An 18,558-nucleotide genomic window follows, 5' to 3' on the forward strand; every position below is an offset into this window, starting at 1 on the left:
TTGTTTGATGTGGACTGAATCTGTGCCAAGAAGACAATGGAGAGGAGAAATAAAACAAGCAGCGATTGGCAAAGCAAGGAGGAAATTGAACAGAGCTATGAGATTTTTTTGTGTATCCGTTGATATTAAGGTTTTAGCGCATGGTTCCATAGAGGACTTGTTTTTGATGAATGTGCTCATCTGTCACGGTTTGGTTATGCCAACTACATGATGGAAATGAGAGATTTAGTGGGAAAGTTGTGGAATGATAAAGTGTGGTGCAAACGTGGTTATAAGTAGGCACTTGGTGCAAAGGATTTTGAGGGGGAGAGGGAAAGTCAAGCACCCGCTGGGGTTTTCCTGGATGGCGATAGTTTGGAGGGATGGAGTGTCAGGTAAAAATCAATTGATCAAGTGACTGACGGCCCCAATTACTAAGCTCAAGTTGCAAATAGAGATAGAAGCACCACCAAATAAATTGGGTAAGCAGAGCCAGAGCCAAGCAAATATTCTGACTTGGCACAAAGCGTGCATGCCAGAGCTAAGCCTGGAAAACATTTTGCATGTAAATCATGCAACAAACATAATGTAAAAATATGCTACAATCTTCAAAATTCATAAAAGTGTACTTTATTCAAATCCACGCAAAAGTGTTGCACCTTAGTAGATCAAAATATATCACTGTGCAGACAAACATTTGTTAAAAGTTAGTTTTTACACATGTGCTTAGAAACTTCAATGGCTCGCACCCCCAACGAAAATTTCATTAGTGAATTAAGAGGCATGTTTATAGCCATGTAAACCCTAAACGTGACACAAATTCTTATTATAGAGCGAACAAAATTATAGTTGTTAAATGAAACCTAAGAGGTGCTCGCACTGTGCACATACTGAACTCAAGTATTTAAAACCTCTCTCTTTCTCCTTCCTCCAACCGACCTAGGGCCCCCGTACCAAACTACAGATCCAACAATGCATTTATTTGGGGGGTGTAACATCCCCCACCGAAGTTAAGCCCCTGGGATGCAGTCCTGTATTAATAGTTCTTAAACACTTGTAGGATGAATGCTAAATCAAATAGGGTCATGTAAGTGCCACTGATAAAGCGTCACTCAACATGTCATGAAAATGTCACACATAAGCACATCTCAAATTTAGGAATGCCCCACATATACAAACTGGAAACGTGCCTACACCATCCTCCGCTCTGCTCCTTCGGGGGGAAAAGGGGGGGGGGGGGGCTGCAGCTCCTACACCAGCCTCAGCTCTGCTCCTGGGGGAGTTCTGCAGCTCTTGCACTAGCCTCAGCTCTGCACGGGGGGTGGGGGGGGAGTGCAGCTCCTTCACCAGCCTCCGCTCTGCTCCTGGGGGGGGGGGGGGGCTGCAGCTCCTTCACCAGCCTCAGCTGTGCTCCTGGGGAGGAGTGGGGGTTCTGCAGCTCTTACACCAGCCTCCACTATGCTCCTGGGGGGCTGAAGCTCCTACACCAGCCTCCACTCTGCTCCCGGGGGGCTGAAGCTCCTACACCAGCCTCAGCTCTGCTCCTGGGGGCGGGGGTTGCAGCTCCTACCCCAGCCTCAGCTCTGCCCCTGGGGGGGGGGCTGCAGCTCTTGTACTAGACTCAGCTCAGCTCCAGTGGGGGGGGGGGGGAGGGTGTTCTGCGGCTCCTACACCAGCCTCAGCTCTGCTCCTGTGGGATGGGTGAGGGGGCTTCAGCTCCTACACCAGCCTAAGCTCTGCTCCTGGGGGGGGGGGGGGGGGGGTGAGGGGGCTGCAGCTCCTACACCAGCCTCAGCTCTGCTCCTGGGGGGGGGGGGTGAGGGGGCTGCAGCTCCTACACCAGCCTCAGCTCTGCTTCACCGAGACAGAAGAACGGGAAGAGCCTGTCAGTAAAGGGGGCCTGGGGGTAAGTGTATAAATGCTCCATGGAATTAGCATTGAACAGGGACAGCAGCCCCCCCTCGTAGTCCAGATACACCCCCAGCTTCTTGGGCTTCCCGCGAGGGGACAGAGAGGTCTGAGGGGAGGTCAGAGCCCAGTACTGACCACTCTTCTCCATCCCTATAGCCCAGATTCCCCCCTTAGGGGACCCTGTGATCCCCCCCTTTCTGTCGACAGACTCTGATGCGACCCCAACAGCCCATCCTCCCACCTTATGCAGCAGCAGCTTCACCTCCCAGTAATGTCTGCCTGAGGTGAACCCCTCGCTACCCAGCACACAGGGGTACATGGTGAATCTCTTGGTTGAGTCCGTCGGGGGCTTTTGTCTCTCTGCCCATTTCGCACGTCTCCCCCTCTTAGACAGGAGGAGCCCAGGATGCGCTGTTTCTGGATCCAAAGTCACAATCACTGTAGAGAAGAGATTCATAATTAGTGATTTAAGGTACACCATTAAGGGATACAACTGCTATTTTTAGTTTATTTTTCAGGACAATGAGGCAAACCTGTCTGCAAGCTGCATACTGTACTCACACATGGCAACATTTTGAAACTAAAAGAAGGGAGTTTTTGAAGAAAAAAAATCAGGGAACTTGATTTTCCCGAGTGACACATATTAAAGCAAAGGCAATTTTAGACGGGAGACAGCTAAAATAAAGACATTTTTGGCTTTAAAAAATCAGCAGTCTCCTGCCCGAAGCGGGTCTGTTGTCAAATATGTGACTGTACACTGCACTAAACAGCGCCTTTATGGAAGGTTACACCGTAACAGATTGTAAATGACACTAGACAGCACCTATGTAGAAGGGGTGCACTTAACTCTAAATCTTAAACCTAGATACATGAGCGCACTGCACTGTACACTACACTACACAGCAAGTATTAGAAACGGGCACACCGTACTGTACAATATACTGCACTATATATCCCCTATCTGGAAGGAGTGCACTGTGCTGAAATGCACTGAAGTATATAAAAACATGATGAATGGAATGCTTGAACTAATCTCAGTCACTGGTAACTACTTGGGATGCGCCCCAACCCATCTTTATTTTGCACACCATGCCACTTCAGTTTTGACCCAGTCATATGCAAATCAGTCTTGACCTTGCTCCAGTCGCAACAGTCAACCCGAAGTGCTAATACGGATTCTCTCTGAACTGGAACACAAGCAATTCTGGACCAGTTTTGCCCTAGTTATGGGCTCATCAGCTGGGTATTCTTGGTTCCAGTGACACTGTGTGCACGGGACCCCTGTCTGTGCATAAGCATCCCACTTAGGGGACAATCTAAACGTGCTTACTCACAGCTTGAGATAGAAACTTTGGTTGTGGTGTGGACTAGTTAACATTTCCGTGTGTTTCTGTATGGAAAGCCGTTTACGCTAGTGACTGATCATTAAGCTTTGCTGACCATCTTTGGTAATCAAAAGCCAAGATGCCTCCTCGCATTGTACGATGGGGACTACGATTGCAAGAGTACAATTATATAATTGTGCAACATCCAAGAAAGGATCAAAATCCTGATGACTACTTTCTGAGAATGCCTATACATGTCCATGGCACTCTATTCAAAATGGCTGAGTTCTGCATCAATTTCATTCTCAAGTCAAGTACACCAGCTGCTGTATCGTTAGCATTAAATTATAACTGCTACAAGTCATGAGTCACTGGCTCGAATTGAAAGACATAATTACTAATCAGTCATGTAGCAAACACGTTCGACCTCTCAGTACGGAGGGTGAATATCAAAAGTACAAGAATGTCAAAGATGAATTTTCCATTACTCAGGAAGGAATTATACTACGAGGATCGAAGATCCTGATTCCAGAGAGTTTGTGACAAAAAGGGATTGAAGTGGTTCACGAGGACATTGTGGTATTGTTGCCACAAAGAGAGCTGTCTGAGGCCGAGTTTGGTTGCCATACATAGATGAAAGAGTTGAAATGGGATTCAAGGCCTTTCACAAATGCAACTGCCTGTCAACCAGGGTTACTTGACATACTCTGAACATGTTGGAACTCCCTAAACATGCCTGGGAAAGACTAACTATTGGTTTCTTTGGTTCTCATATTAATGGACATCATTTACTGGTGATTGTAGATGAATGCTCATGTTTTCCTTTGGTTGAAGAGCTCTCATTCATGACTAATGAATCTTTGCATCTTTGCAAAATTGGGATACCAGCCATTGTAAAGTCTGACAATGGTCCACCCTCAACAGTAAAGAGTTAAACAAATTTTCTAGAGCAATTTTTAACATAAAGCAAAAGATCACACCTTTTTGGCCACAGGTCAATGAACTTGTTGAGTACCCTAAAGAAAGAAGTGCAGCGTGCAGCTCTTGCGATGCTCAATTTGAAAACAGTATTGAATTGTTCTCAATGAACCTATCTTTCACCACCCCACTCAACAACAGGTGAAATGACTATGACTATGACTTTGATGTTCAGGAGCCCAATGACAACCAAGTTACCCCAATGGACTCGATGGACCACCGAAAGAGATGAAAGTGAAAACATGATTCATACAAGGACCTTGGTTAACAAACAGAAAATGAAAGTTTATACGGGTAAGAGGCAACAGGCAAAAAAAGTCTCGTTCATAAAAGGAGATTTCGTGATCGCTCAACAGATGCAGAAAAGAAAATCTGATGCTTCTTATGATGCTGAACCTTTCTAAGTGGTCCCTATCAAAGGATCCATGGTGACCAGAGACTCTTCTTACTTTAGGCCTGTGTTTTATCGGTCTCAACTCGAAATGGTGAGGGAAAGACTGACGCAGAAAACTCAGTGACTGTTGCTGATTCCTTACCATCTTTAGCAATCTCTGACGCTGAAGATAACAGTTTACAGCTTCCAGAAACCAGATCAAGTTGAATGATCAAAGCACCAATGAGACTGATTATATATATATATATGAAAAACATAGGTTTCAGGCATGTTATTGTTAGAAATTAGCATTTAAAAAACCTTAGGAATTCACTGAAAAAAACACAGATTATAGGGACTTTATAGTTAGTTGGACATTTCTCTCGTACAAAACCATAGAAATTCCCCCGTTATAGTTAGTTCAGTTATAGGGAGACAAAGGAGAAGGCAGAGGTTTAACACAATCTGATGTCCCTATTCTTATGGAGATGCAAGAATTATGGGAGACAGAGGGCGCAGAATACGACAAGCATACCCAGCCAGGGGATGGCAGCATAAGCCCAGGGAAAATCAGGCAACTGACACCTTTCAAACCAGTGTCCACGTTTAATCCAATTACACCTCGGGATTCAGTGAATGTCTTCCATGAGAATGTCACGGCACAAGTCAAAAAATTGAACAAGGAAACTAAAATAAAGCAGAGCAAATACAACAAACATAATCAACAATATGAGGCCCTTATTAAGAAATTGAAATTGAAATTGGAGAAAAATATTGTCATAAGAAGTAGTGACAAAGGGGGAAATATTGTGCTTTTGACACAGGATGAATACTACATGGAGGCTTATTCACAGCTCAATGATAGAGAATGTTACACACGAAACACGCCTGCGTCTATGAAGGGAGCCTATAAAGATTATCACAAGAAACTGATGATCTGGAAAAACAAACAATTGATCACTGAGGACGAATATAAATATTTGAAAAAAGACAACCCGGTAACCCCATCCATATATTTCATCCCAAAAATCCACAAGGACATCAATAAACCTCCTGGCAGGCCAATCATACCTGCAAGAGACGGGATCTTGTTATGTTATGTTATGTTATATTGAGCTTGTAAAGCGCGCAGCTACTCAAAGTGTCCCGGCGCTAGCTCCTGAGAGAAAGAATGTCTTTGAATCAGATTAAAACAGCAAAGTCTTAAGTTTATTTTTAAAAAGCACTGGGTCTTGGGTGGTCCTCAGGGCTAAGGGCAGCAGGTTCCAGGCCAAACCGACCCGGCGCACAAAGGAGTTGCCACCAAGTCGCTGGCGCTTAAACTTCGGAATCTGCATTAGCCATTGGGCAGAAGACCGAAGCAGTCGACCTGGCACATATAAGGCAAATCTCCTTTGTAGGTATAAAGGGCCGGTGTCAAACAGGGCCCGATGAGCAATAGTCAGCATTTTGAATTTCAGGAGTGACTCAACTGGCAACCAGTGCAGGGCACGCAAGTGTATCCGTACACTATCTCTGGGAGAAAGCCCCATAAGGAGTCTGACCGCCGAGTTCTGCACGACCTGCAATTTTTTGACCAGGGACCCCGAGCAGCTCACAAGGAGAGCATTGGCATAGTCCAAACGAGACAGAATCAACACACGGACCACAGTTTCTCTGGAGGTACTCGGCAAGAGGGGAAGAAACTTCCTCAGGCTCCTGAGTATGCCGAAACAAGTACCAGCCAGTTTCTTCACATGCGTCACAAAGTGCAGATTTTGGTCGAACCAAGCACCAAGATTTTTTACTGCACCAGTTCTATCAGAGGGCCGAGGAAAACCCGGAGGCCAGAGCCTCTCTCTGAAATCTGAAGGAAAGGAGCCAAACAACAGCACCTCCGACTTCCCTTCATTACATTTCAACTGAGCATTGGATAGCCAGTGAAAAACAGAGGAAAGGCAGTTTTGGGCCAGCCCGACCTAGTAAGCTTCCTTGGGCCAGGTGAACAGCAGCTGGGTGTCATTGGCGTAAGCCATCACCTTATCCCCCAGTGATTCCACAAGATACACGAGCAGAGTCACATAGATGTTAAAAAGGAGTGGGCTAAGTGATGAACCCTCTGGCACCCCCGTTGACACCGGCAGAGGCGCAGAGGTACTCGGGGGGGAGCCAAACTAGCTGCTGCCGGCCCTCAAGGTAGGAGCTAATCCAGTGCCAAGTCTTGCCAACAATGCCGATAGCAGAGAGGCGGTTGAGGAGCATGACGTGGGGGACCGTGTCGAATGCCGCCGAGAGATCCAGCATAACCAACGCTGCCCTCCCGCCGGCATCCAGACACTCCGGAATTGCCTCAGCAATCTCCAGCAAGGCCGATTCCGTGCTGTGAGCAGCACGGAAGCCTGACTGGGCCGGATGAAGCCCCTTAGACTCCTCGATGAACTTGGTGAGTTGAAAGGTGATGGCCTTCTCACAAACTTTCGTCTAGCTATGTAGTAGCGAAATAGGGCGATAGTTCTCAGGCACTAAAGGGTCCAAAGACGGCTTCTTGAGCAGCGGAAGAATCAGGGCATGTTTCCAGGCTGTATGCACGGAGGCTGTACAGAGTGACTTATTGATCAAGAAGTTCCCCTCTAGATTAACGGTGTCAGCCAAGTCAGACAGTAGCTTAGCAGCACAGGGATTAATGGGAAAGCCGGACTTAAGAGCTTTCAAGATTTTAAGAGAGCGGGCCGAATCCAGTAGGCCAAAGTCCGAAAAGGTGAAGAGAGGCTCTGCCCTGCTGATAGATGGAAAAGACCCGTATCATGGAGCCCTGGAAATATGGAGAGCGAAGCTTGGATACTGGCTATTTTATCCTTGAAGAAAGCCGCCAAGGAATTACACCAGGAGTCAAAAACGGGTGTGACTACAGACTGTGGAAAAGACATCATATATATTAATTATTTCCTACAAGATTTTGTAAAATCACTACAGTCTTGTGTACAAGACACAGGGGATTTTTTGCGTAAAATCAGGGATGTGAGTTGGAAGGATAGTTACTGGATGCTAGCACTTGATGTGACATCCCTCTACGATGGGATACGAGCGGTACAATATTATCTTTCAAAAAGACCACCACAACACAAGGACCACAATGTTATGTTGATTGAGATGTTGGATCATTGTTTAAAGAACAATAACAATATCATATACCAGCAAATAAGGGTCGTGGCTATGGGGGCCAGTTTCTCTACCAGCTATTCCTGTCTTCATATGGGCAGCTGGGAGGAACTGGTCCTCAAACGCAGTTTTGGAAAAACACTTGAAGACAATGTAATTTTCTGGCTGCGTTACATTGACGGTTTATTTGTATTGTGGGATGGAACAAAACAGCAGGCAGATGAGTTTGTGAAAGGAATCAATGAGAATTATCTGAACCTCCACTTTACAGCAACAATGAGTCAAACATCTATAACCTTTTTAGACACTGAGGTCTTCATACACAACATTCGAATTGAGACTAGGCTCTATAGAAAGGACACCTCTGGGAACTCTACCCTACATGCAAGCAGTGCACATCCGGCCCACCTTATAAATAGATTCCGTATGGGGAGATGCTGCCCCTCAGACGAATCTGTAGTAAGAAACAAGATCTAAGCGAGGCACAGGAATGAGCAAACAGATTCCGTGAGAGGGGATACTCGGATAACACCATTAACAGAACTATCATCAAATCAATGGTGCACAGTAGAGAAGAGCTTTTGAAAGACTAAAGAGAGGTAGCCCACAATGTATCTCAGGACAAGGTGATCGACAAAGGAAGTGTAAAGGGTGACATCAGCCAATTTAGAATCATCATAAGATACAGCAGACAACACAGTAGCCTTCACAAAATCATCAATAAAAATTGGCCCGTAATTCTAAATGACCCGGTGATTGTACCCACGCTACCGCGTAGGGTGTCCATCACACATAGTAGGGCCCCTTCAATGAGGGATGCATTGGTCAACACCAGTCCGTAAACAATTGAAAAGACCATTTGGTTACAGACTAAGAAAGGGTTTTTTAAGTGTAAAACCTGTAAGGCTTGCCTCCATGGGGTCAACACCAAAATATACAAAACCCCCTTCAGTGACAAAGAACATAAGATCCAAAAACTCCTAACGTGCAAAACAGAATGTGCAATATATACATACTGAAATATCCGTGCAATCTTCAGTACATTGGAAGCACAAAGATACCTGTACACAAATGCATTTTGCAACATCCTCAATCTATATCCAACCAAGACAACACATATCCTGTTGCACGACATTTATGAGAGTTACACAACAGCAATAATGAGGGTCTTAAATACTTTGTGGTAGATGCAATTCCACCCAGTAGGAGGGGAGGTGACAGGGAATCTAAACTGCACAAATTAGAGACGAGATACATCCTCCAGGCTGATTCCAGTGCCCAAGGTGGAATGAATACAATGGAGGATTTACACACGTTTGGGATAAATAATAACATTAGTGTTATATTAATTCAGAAATTGAAATTTTTAGATATATATGTTCATAAGATTAGAACTCCGTTTACTCCTCAACCTCTGAACTCTTCATTACCTTTTCAGTTATATACATGAAGTCTTTAAATATAGTGAAAATGCACCATATTTCTGATTTTTATGCATTTTTATATGTATGAATGTATATTTATATATTTGTATCTATTTATATATAGAATAGTGGGGGACATGTTAAACCTGTACACATCTACATATTTGTGTGACAGGAACCCACACTCCATAAAGGTTTAATAAGAGGCAACTGAGTGTAGGGAGACATTGGGGTCTTGTCATATGGCATATCCCAAATATTTAAGCAAGTCAACTTCAAAAACGTGGAGGGTTCTAGACAGAATATGATATTCCTCCATGTAAACCCAGCCATAGGCCAACATACCAAATAACTGACACTGGTTGCTCAGACACTGCAACAAAGATTAATCAATTCTGTAACTATCGTTGAAGACTTACTAAGTCTTTTTTAACAGACCCACATATTAGGTCAAGCTCATCACAGAGGATAGTCTTCACACGCACATGTAGTAGCTCCATAGACATATATAAAGAATACCATATACATGTAGAATAGGAATGGGGATTTAACCCTAACATAGCAATCCGTTTTTTCAACAAGGGTTACTTAACATACATGCGAAATCAATGGTAACAGTTAGGACTATAAGTAAGTCAACAGGGGTCCTATATCCAGAATATTTGGATTCCATATTGGGCCAATATACTATTATCTGCTCTTAACCCCTTCCATGCTGATGACGGCCGGGAGCCGTCATGGCACACAGTGCTCGTGTGCTGATGACGGCTCCCGGCCGTCATGACCGCACCTGCGATCGGAATGTGCCGCACAAATGCAGAATCGCAGCCGCGCCCAAGGGGTTAAGGAAGAGTTGGTAAAAAAGTATTGGGCATTTATGCCAATACCAATAAATACATTTTCAGCAGCAGGCCAGCATTATTTTGCACACACATTTTGATGTGATTATTATGCGATTTGAACCGCTTTTTTTACCTTCATTTTTTAACCTGCATTTAACATGGATTTTATTGCGTGTAAAAATATATATTAGCTATTGGTTTTATAATTTGACATACTTAATGTCAATGAACTACAAATTCTTTTATGTCTATAAGTGCTACACTCATGTGATTGAATGAGATCTGCACCTGTCACTTTAAATACAGAAGTTCAACACAAGTACAATGTCATGTGAACAAGGCTCGGACGAGCCGAAACGTTATGGCGACATTGAGAAATAAAAAATTATTAACACTAACTATTTGGTCCGTGTCCGTTGTTGGAGAGAAGAATGTCATGGCAAAACGCGGAAATCATATATATATATATATATATATATATATATATATATATATATATATATATATATATACATACATATATATTTATTTTTTTCACTGAAAAAAACATAGGTTTCAGGCCTTATATAGTTAGGAATTAACATATAAAAAACCATTGAAATTCCTCCTATATAGTTAGCTGGACATTTCATTGATATAAAACCAATGAAATTCCACATATAGTTAGTTGCACTAACTATATATTTCGCGCATCCGCAATCCAATGCTGATGATGTCACATATTACATCATTCATGACATGGTCAGTGACATCACTGATGACATCACTGATGACATCTCAAATGACATCACTGATGACATTTCATTTAACATCAATGATCACCCCATAGATGATGATCTTCATGTGATAATACAATGCACCTCCTTACACTCTAATATAACCTCTGTTACACCTAGTGTAAAATACAGAGTATCATTTTTGAAACTATTGACACGCGAATACCATTTACTACATACGCACTCACTGATTCCTACGTCTACACACACATTCATTCATTCACCCATACAATCACTCGTACATACAGTCACTCATCATTACAACACTATCATATGCACTCATACACCTATGCAGACACTCACACACCTACTCATCCATGGAGTTACTCACACACCTAGTCAGTCCTGTAAAGAATCAATCACACTTTGATTTCTTCATCTATACAGTTAAACACAGAACAACTTACATTTTCACAGATATACTAACACATTTTTACTCACTTATACAATCAAATCCTTCATCCATACTCTTATACATCCACTCATTCTTCAATATGTAAAACCTATTTAAAATTTTTAAAAAAACACAGTCACTGGATGATGTCATCAGTGATGTCATTTGAGATGTCATCAGTGATGTCATCAGTGATGTCACTGACCATGTCATGAATGATGTAATATGTGACATCATCAGCATTGGATTGCGGATGCGCGAAATATATAGTTAGTGCAACTAACTATATGTGGAATTTCATTGGTTTTATATCAATGAAAGGTCCAGCTAACCATATAGGAGGAATTTCAATAGTTTTTTATATGTTAATTCCTAACTATATAAGGCCTGAAACCTATGTTTTTTTCAGTGAATTTCAAAGGTTTTTTAAATGCTAATTCCTAACTATATAAGACCTAAAACCTATGGTTTTTTCAGTGAATTTCAAAGGTTTTTTAAATGCTAATTCCTAACTATATAAGGCCTAAAACCTATGGTTTTTTCAGTGAATTTTCAAGGTTTTGTAAATGCAAATTCCTAACTATATATGGTCTATAACCTATGTTTTTTCCAGTGAATATATATATATGTGTAATCTGCATTTCTATATAAATACATATATAAATGCATACATATACATATATGATACATATGCATGTTATGCACGTGAAAGCTTGAAAGACACTAATGAAAGCAAAGCTAAAAAGCCACCTAATTACAAACAGAATTGCTTAAGCTTAACTAAAGCCGAGACCGTTGCATTGCAAATGCTTTTTTTAATGTTTTATAATCTTTCTTTTATACTTACTGCTAAGAAGCTTCAGCCTATGATGTGCTCCATAAATAAACATGACCTAACTTCAGATACTCAAGGTGGATGCAAGATATTCCCTAGTATTCCTACCTCAATGCCCCAATCACCCTACCCCTTTTAGCCCACGTCCTAACCCTGTTTCCCTCCACCAGTGTCTTCAGCTGGGGCACAGAAGTTCTCAATAATAATTAATAATGGATACCTCATTCTTGGGACTGAAGGGTCAGAACTACCTATTTGTTATTCATCGCATCTTCTTTAACCAGTGATTCTGGTAGATGTGGAGTTCAATGAAAGTTATTTAGTTGTTAAAAGTTATTGGTGGATGTGAAAATGCATTGACTGGCTACATCCTACGTTATTGTGCTTGTGGTGTTCATATTTTGCCATTGGTGTGGCCTAGTAGAGATGGCAGCGGACTGGTATCTTTCTGACTACATCAGAGGTGACCATGTCTGTGTGAGCATGTGGTGTTTCACAGGTATTGTTCTTGCTAATTTTTCAGTTCTATTTGAGCTGTGGGTATTCGGTTTCAGTGTGGGATTTAAGTCCTTTGCTAGTTACTGGAATTTCTTACAGATCAGGCCTGCACATTGCTAGGACCGAACATTTTTGAGGCATTTTAATATCGAGTCCAGGAGTATTATTGCAGAAATGTAATATGATTTGTTTGAATTGAAGATGCAGCATTTCAGAGATCTAGTGCAAGTTGCACTACTAAGTACAGCCGTCTTTCTAATTTGTAACATTCTGGAATCCAAAGAGCTTTAATTGCCTTTCTTTAAAAAATGTTAACATGCACTTATTGTACTGCATTACATAAGGAGTTATGGGGACTGTTTGTGCTTTGTACATCACCTTCCCAGAACACATGGCTGATCTTGAGTAAATCCCTTGTCAGAAAGTCAAATATCCGCTTTATAAATTAGGCCTGAAAATCTAGGTTAGTCTAAGATACAATGATGAAGGTTATACCAAGTCTTACGGTAACCATTGACTTGCAACACCATGTGAAAATCATTTTAGAGAAGAGTTGTTTTAAGTTACTTAGCCACGATTACAGTGTGGTAGGTTGTTTCTCAGCTGAAGTATCCCATTACCATAATCCAGTAATGTGCAACCATAAATGTCTGATCCTCGTAATCCTTTAGCTAGAAGACACATTTCGCCATTGTGGGGCTTATACCTGGGGTGCCCTTTGATATTTGTGAACTAATTTGCTTTATTATGTACACAAGGCAGTTTGACATAACTCCAGTTTAAAAAAGAAAAGGTAATCTGACCATATCGTCATTCTACTTGTGTTCTATCTCAACTGTTTGCTTTACAGGAATGTCTGATCCTTCTTTACTATAATTCTGATTCCTTAGGTATGGCCCGAGTACCAGTGACTCAAGTTCGTTCATCTAACAACCCTTTAGATCCGGAGAAGTATTGTACACTCTGCAGTGCTTCGTTCAATAACCCTCTGATGGCTCAACAGCATTACTCTGGCAAGAAGCATAAAAAGCAAGAGTCCAAAAACAAGCTGGCTGGGGGATTTACTTGTGAAGTATGTAGCAATTGTGGCGGTTGTGGCAACAAAGTAACAGGAGCTGCCTCCCCCTCCTTACCGGCTTAACTTTTGCTCCTTTCAGAGAGTCGACGTGGCAAGGGATTTCTCCTTGAGGGTCCGTCGATTAAACAAGTCCGGGAGTGTCTGCCCTTTCCTCGGTGTCGGAACAGAGGGAGGCACCAATTTCAGTGCACCCGATGCAAGCCCCTTTCCGTTGGCCCCGCCGGAGACAGCTGGGTGATCTTTACCCTCTGTATCACCAGTATTCCGCGTGGAGCCGCGGGTTTTCGATATAACCGCGGCTCCCTTTACTGCCGGCTTCGGGGGCATGCTAGCGGTTACAACTAAACCGCAGTGGGCCGCCAGAGGATCACTCCGATGAATCTGTCTGAGCGTGGACGAAGGCAAGTGAGGGCAGGAACGAGCTGTAGTATGCCACACCCAGAGCAGTTTGGCGGTAAGTCCTGCTCTCACAAATTCAAGTCTGGAAACCAACGCCATAGAGTAGCAAGAGATTATTTTAAAACCAAGCTTTCTTTTCCAAATACCCACCACCAACCCAATACTCGCGGCGGGGGCGGGCATTTCCGGCCGGCCTCGCTGGGATTGGCCGGCCGGCCCCAGCACTTCCGGGTCGCCGCGGGCAGCGCGGCGGCCCGATTTCAGGCAGGCAGGCGGGGAGGGTGCGCGCACGCGTGCGCGCCGATAGATATATAATTGCATTTGAATGCAAATTTCACAGCAAATACTGGACGGATTTACACCAAATAAAAAAAAGCATAATATGCGAACAGGTCTCTTCAACTTTGCCAAATTTCAAATAATTCCGTTCAGCTGTTCGAGCTGTAGCCGTGTCTAAAGGTCCTATGGAAATTTGCATGGGGAAAACACGTTTTGGGACCCCCCTTTTATCTCAGCCCCCATTTGACGAACCCCCCTCAAACTTTCAGGGAAGGAGTGGAGCGTAACGGGCCATCTTCTTTGAGAAATTCACATAGATTCATTAACTGGCGCCAAAGTTATTCCCAATAGAATGTTGGTGATTTCCTATGGAAACTAGGTCCTAACTATATATACCTACTGGCTGCCGCCAGTAGGTAATATATATATCACTGAAAAAACATAGGTTTCAGGCACATTATAGTTAGAAATTAGCATTTAAAAAACCTTAAAAATTCACTGAAAAAAACATAGGTTTCAGGGAGGTTATAGTTAGTTGGACATTTCTCCCGTACAAAACCATAGAAATTCCCCCATTATAGTGTTTACTCGCGTCCCTGCAATGCACTGCTGATGACGTCACATATTACATAATTCATGACATGAACACTGACATCACTGATGACATCATCCAGGGACTGTGTTTTTCTTTAAAGTTTAAATATGTATTATAAATATGCCAAGGTTTATTGAAGAATGAGTGGGTGTATAAGTGTCTGAACGGAGGATTTAGTAGGTGCATGACTGACTGTTTAAGTGAGTGAATACATGTGTCTTACTGAATGCATGGGTTAGTGACTAAACTGTGTGAATGTCTGTATGAGTCTGTCTGTTGTTGTATAAGCTGCTGCATGGGTTGGTCAGTAGCTACACTAGTGTCTATATGGGTTATCGATTGGTTGCCTGCGTATATGTATGGGTGCCTGGGTGTGTGTGTGGATGGGTGGGAGGTGTGTGAGTCTGTGCATAGATGTTTGAGTGGTTGATTCACTGTGTGTATGGGTTCAAGAGTGCCTGTGGAAACAGCTGCATGGGTGGGTGAGTGTGTGTATGGGTATGTTGGTGAGTGAATGGATGTCTCAGTGGTACATGTCCAAATGACTATATGCGAGAGTCAGTGATTGTTAGAGTGGCTGTATGGATGAGTGTGTACTTGCATCAGTGATTGTAGAAGAGAGTAAGTATGATTTTGTTTCTGTTGTAATAAGTGATGTGGTGTGAGTATAACTGTGTAGGTCAGTAAATGGAAGAGTGATTGATTCTTTGCATGATTGACTAGGTGTGTGAGTAACTCTGGATGAGTAGTGATGTGTGAGTGTCTGTATATTTGTATAAGTGCTTATGGTAGTGTTGTATTGATGAGTGATTACATGTATGAGTGATTGTATGGGTAAATGAGTGGATATGTGTGTAGACCTAGGAATCAGTGAGTGCGTATGTAGTAACTGGTATTGGTGTGTTGATGGTTTTGAAAATGGTAGTCTGTATTTTACAGTGGCTGTATCAAAGGTTATATTAGAGTGTGAGGAGGTGGATCAGATTTTCATGTGGATGATATCCTCGTTGATGTCATTTGAGATGTCATCAGTGATGTCACTTACCATGTTATGAATGATGTGATATGTGACGTCAACAGCAGTGCATTGCGGGGGCGCAAGTTATAGTTAGCTGAACTAACTATAACGGGGGAATTTCTATGTTTTTGTACAAGAGAAATGTTTAACTAACTATAACGTGCCTGAAACCTATGGTTTTTTCAGTGAATTTCAAAGGTTTTTTAAATGCTAATTTTGAATTATAATGTTCATTAAACCTATGGTTTTTCAATAATTTTGATATTTTTTTAGTTATATTTTGTAACTTTACTATCCTAAAAATAGTTTTTGTATTTTTTTGTTGTTATTAATATAATATATTGTCTTCTGTTTTCTTCAATATTAATATATATATATATATATAAATATTTCTTTGTTGTTGAAAAAAGTGAAGTCGCGCACTCATCGTGTACCTATCTCAGTGGGTGAGCGGATTTAAGCCACCATACTGGTAAAGTCGTGAAGGAAGCGCGTTTCCGCCAGCCAGCCCACTCCGCTTACGCTTACAGGGCGGGAACTACAACGCTACATGTCCCAGGTATTCCCTGTAGTGATCAGCTGATCACAGGTCTAGTTCTCAGCATGCCACAGCCACTCCCTCACGGCTGGTTTACACCCACACCACATGCATGCAGCAAAAGCATCACAGGACATGTGACCCTGCCAATAAAAAGGGTCAGGTGAACGTGCTCGACGCTATTTCCACTCTCTATCTGGTTGTATCCATGTGCTTAATATGTTTATGTCAGCTGAGGTCCTTTGGCCGACAGGGGCCTCCTGCAACGTTGGGATGACTTGAGGTGTACAGAGTTGGTGGGAGCTGAAGCACTTTGCCGGACACTGGCCTCCTGCCACATGGCGATGACTTGAGGTGCACCGAGTTGGTGGCAGCGGAGGCATTTTGGCCGAGATGGGCCTCCTGCCACATGGCGATGACTTGAGCTGCACTGAGTTAGTGCCACCAGAGCTGAGCAGGTGTGCAGCCTGCGATGATTAAGCATGGGCGGAAAATCCGTTTCGCTCGCGGATTTTGCGGATTTTCGGTAAATTCGCAATCCGCGAGATTTGCGAATCTCCCGCAAAATCCGCAAATCCGCGAGCAGCGGATTTTGCTCGCACTGTTCGCACTGTTCGCGTGAGTTCGCGCCCCGCGAATAAGTGCAAAATTGCAGAAATACGATCTTAGCAAAACTGAAAGTAACTACTTACCAGGTTCAAAAGTTCAGGCTCATCATTAGTAGCCATTTCCTGTAGTGCTTCCTGAGGGGCCCCTCCAGAGTTCAGTTGCCAGTTGAAACTATTATGTGACCCTGCTCTGAACCTCAGAATAGTTACACATATGCCACAAAGGTCCTGAATTACAGCTAAGGGAGACAAGCAGGAGCCAGGCTGGAAGTTCAAATCCATTAATCAGCCCCTAATTCATTATTGTCAGTTGGGGCAGGGCAGGTGTTGTAACTAATTTTGCAACAATGAAAGCACTTAGCAAGTGCAAAAGATCACTAATCAGGAAGCACTAAGGAAGCAGGTGCCAGCTAAAAAAATATTCTGTGACACATTAATCAGCCCCAAATTAATTCAGGTCACTTGAGGCAGGGAAGGTGTGCTTGCGTTGCCACAATAATGTACACTGACTGGACAACCAGAGGGTGCTGTGATGAAACAGAGGGTGGCATGGGTGGGCCAGAGGGTGGCATGAGTAGTCAGAGAGTGGCAGTGGTGGCAGAGAGTGGCAGTGATGAAGAAGAGTGTCCCAAACAGGCTGGACACGTAGAAACAACAAGTTCGCGAAACTTGCGACCCGACAGGTAAGTTCGCAATTTGCGACATTGTAAAAAACCCTGGCGAACTGGCAGAAACCCGCGCAAACACAAAAAAAAAAAATCCGCAAATTCGCGAGAATTCGCGGATTTTGCGGATTGCGAGTTCGCAAATCCGCAAAATTCGCGAACGCGAGATTCGCAAAATTCGCCCATGCATAGGCCTCGATACACCATCATCGCAATCAAGACCCGATTTGAAATGTGCGCTCTGCTGGACCACGTGTACGCCAAAGGCAGCTGGCTGTTCAGACATGACTCCTCGGCATGGTGCAGCAGGATGCACTGGGGGTCTGTGCCGCGGAATCCAGAGACGGCTGAGGAGGTTGCGCTGGCACGTGGTGGGCCCTCTTGGAGACACGCCGGTGGCGGCAGGTGAGCATTGAGGTCTGGGTGTGCAGGGTCAGGCAGTCATCGCTGGGCGGCGGACTGGTCTGGGGACCAGGCCTGTGATGCTTGCGAAAGATGTAGGAATCATGCACACTGCCTGAGAAGTTTGCGACATTAGTGTACAGGCTCCGGTGGTCCAGTTTTGCCTGCACATTGTTGGAATGTGTGTGGTTTCTGTTGCAGTGATTGTGTGCAGTGTCAGCAAGGGGTACAAATAGTAAATGTGTGCAGTCAATTGCCCCCAAAACGTGCAGGAAGCTTACTATGGTGTGGTTCCCTTGCTTGGTCTCCAGCTGTTTCTGTGCAGTGTGGGTGAAGTGAACATGCAGGTGTATCAAGCTGAAACAAACAGTGATGCTTACAGGTATGATTAATCCTGAATAATGACACCGTAACAGAAGTTTGTGTGGTTGTAACATTCCTTTACTTTCCTACGGAGGTTACAACCACACAAACTTCTGTTACAGTCATTATGTGCAGGATTG

The 18,558-nt window shown here is 43.4% G+C and overlaps 1 protein-coding gene across 1 annotated transcript in view; it reads right to left on the bottom strand.

Moving 5' to 3' along the window:
* Positions 1-586: 586 nt before the first annotated feature.
* The window catches only part of LOC147724963 (E3 ubiquitin-protein ligase TRIM39-like), a 231,772-nt gene continuing 213,800 nt past the window's right edge, over positions 587-18,558 (bottom strand). Inside the window, exon 6 of the mRNA XM_086966455.1 lies at positions 587-2,328. Within this exon, the coding sequence (XP_086822581.1) occupies positions 1,814-2,328 (515 nt within the window). The 3' untranslated portion in view covers positions 587-1,813. The remainder of the gene's footprint in view (positions 2,329-18,558) is intronic.

The sequence above is a fragment of the Lissotriton vulgaris genome, chromosome 4_1, assembly GCF_964263255.1.
Source record: "Lissotriton vulgaris chromosome 4_1, aLisVul1.2, whole genome shotgun sequence".
Classification (NCBI taxonomy): Eukaryota; Metazoa; Chordata; class Amphibia; order Caudata; family Salamandridae; genus Lissotriton; species Lissotriton vulgaris.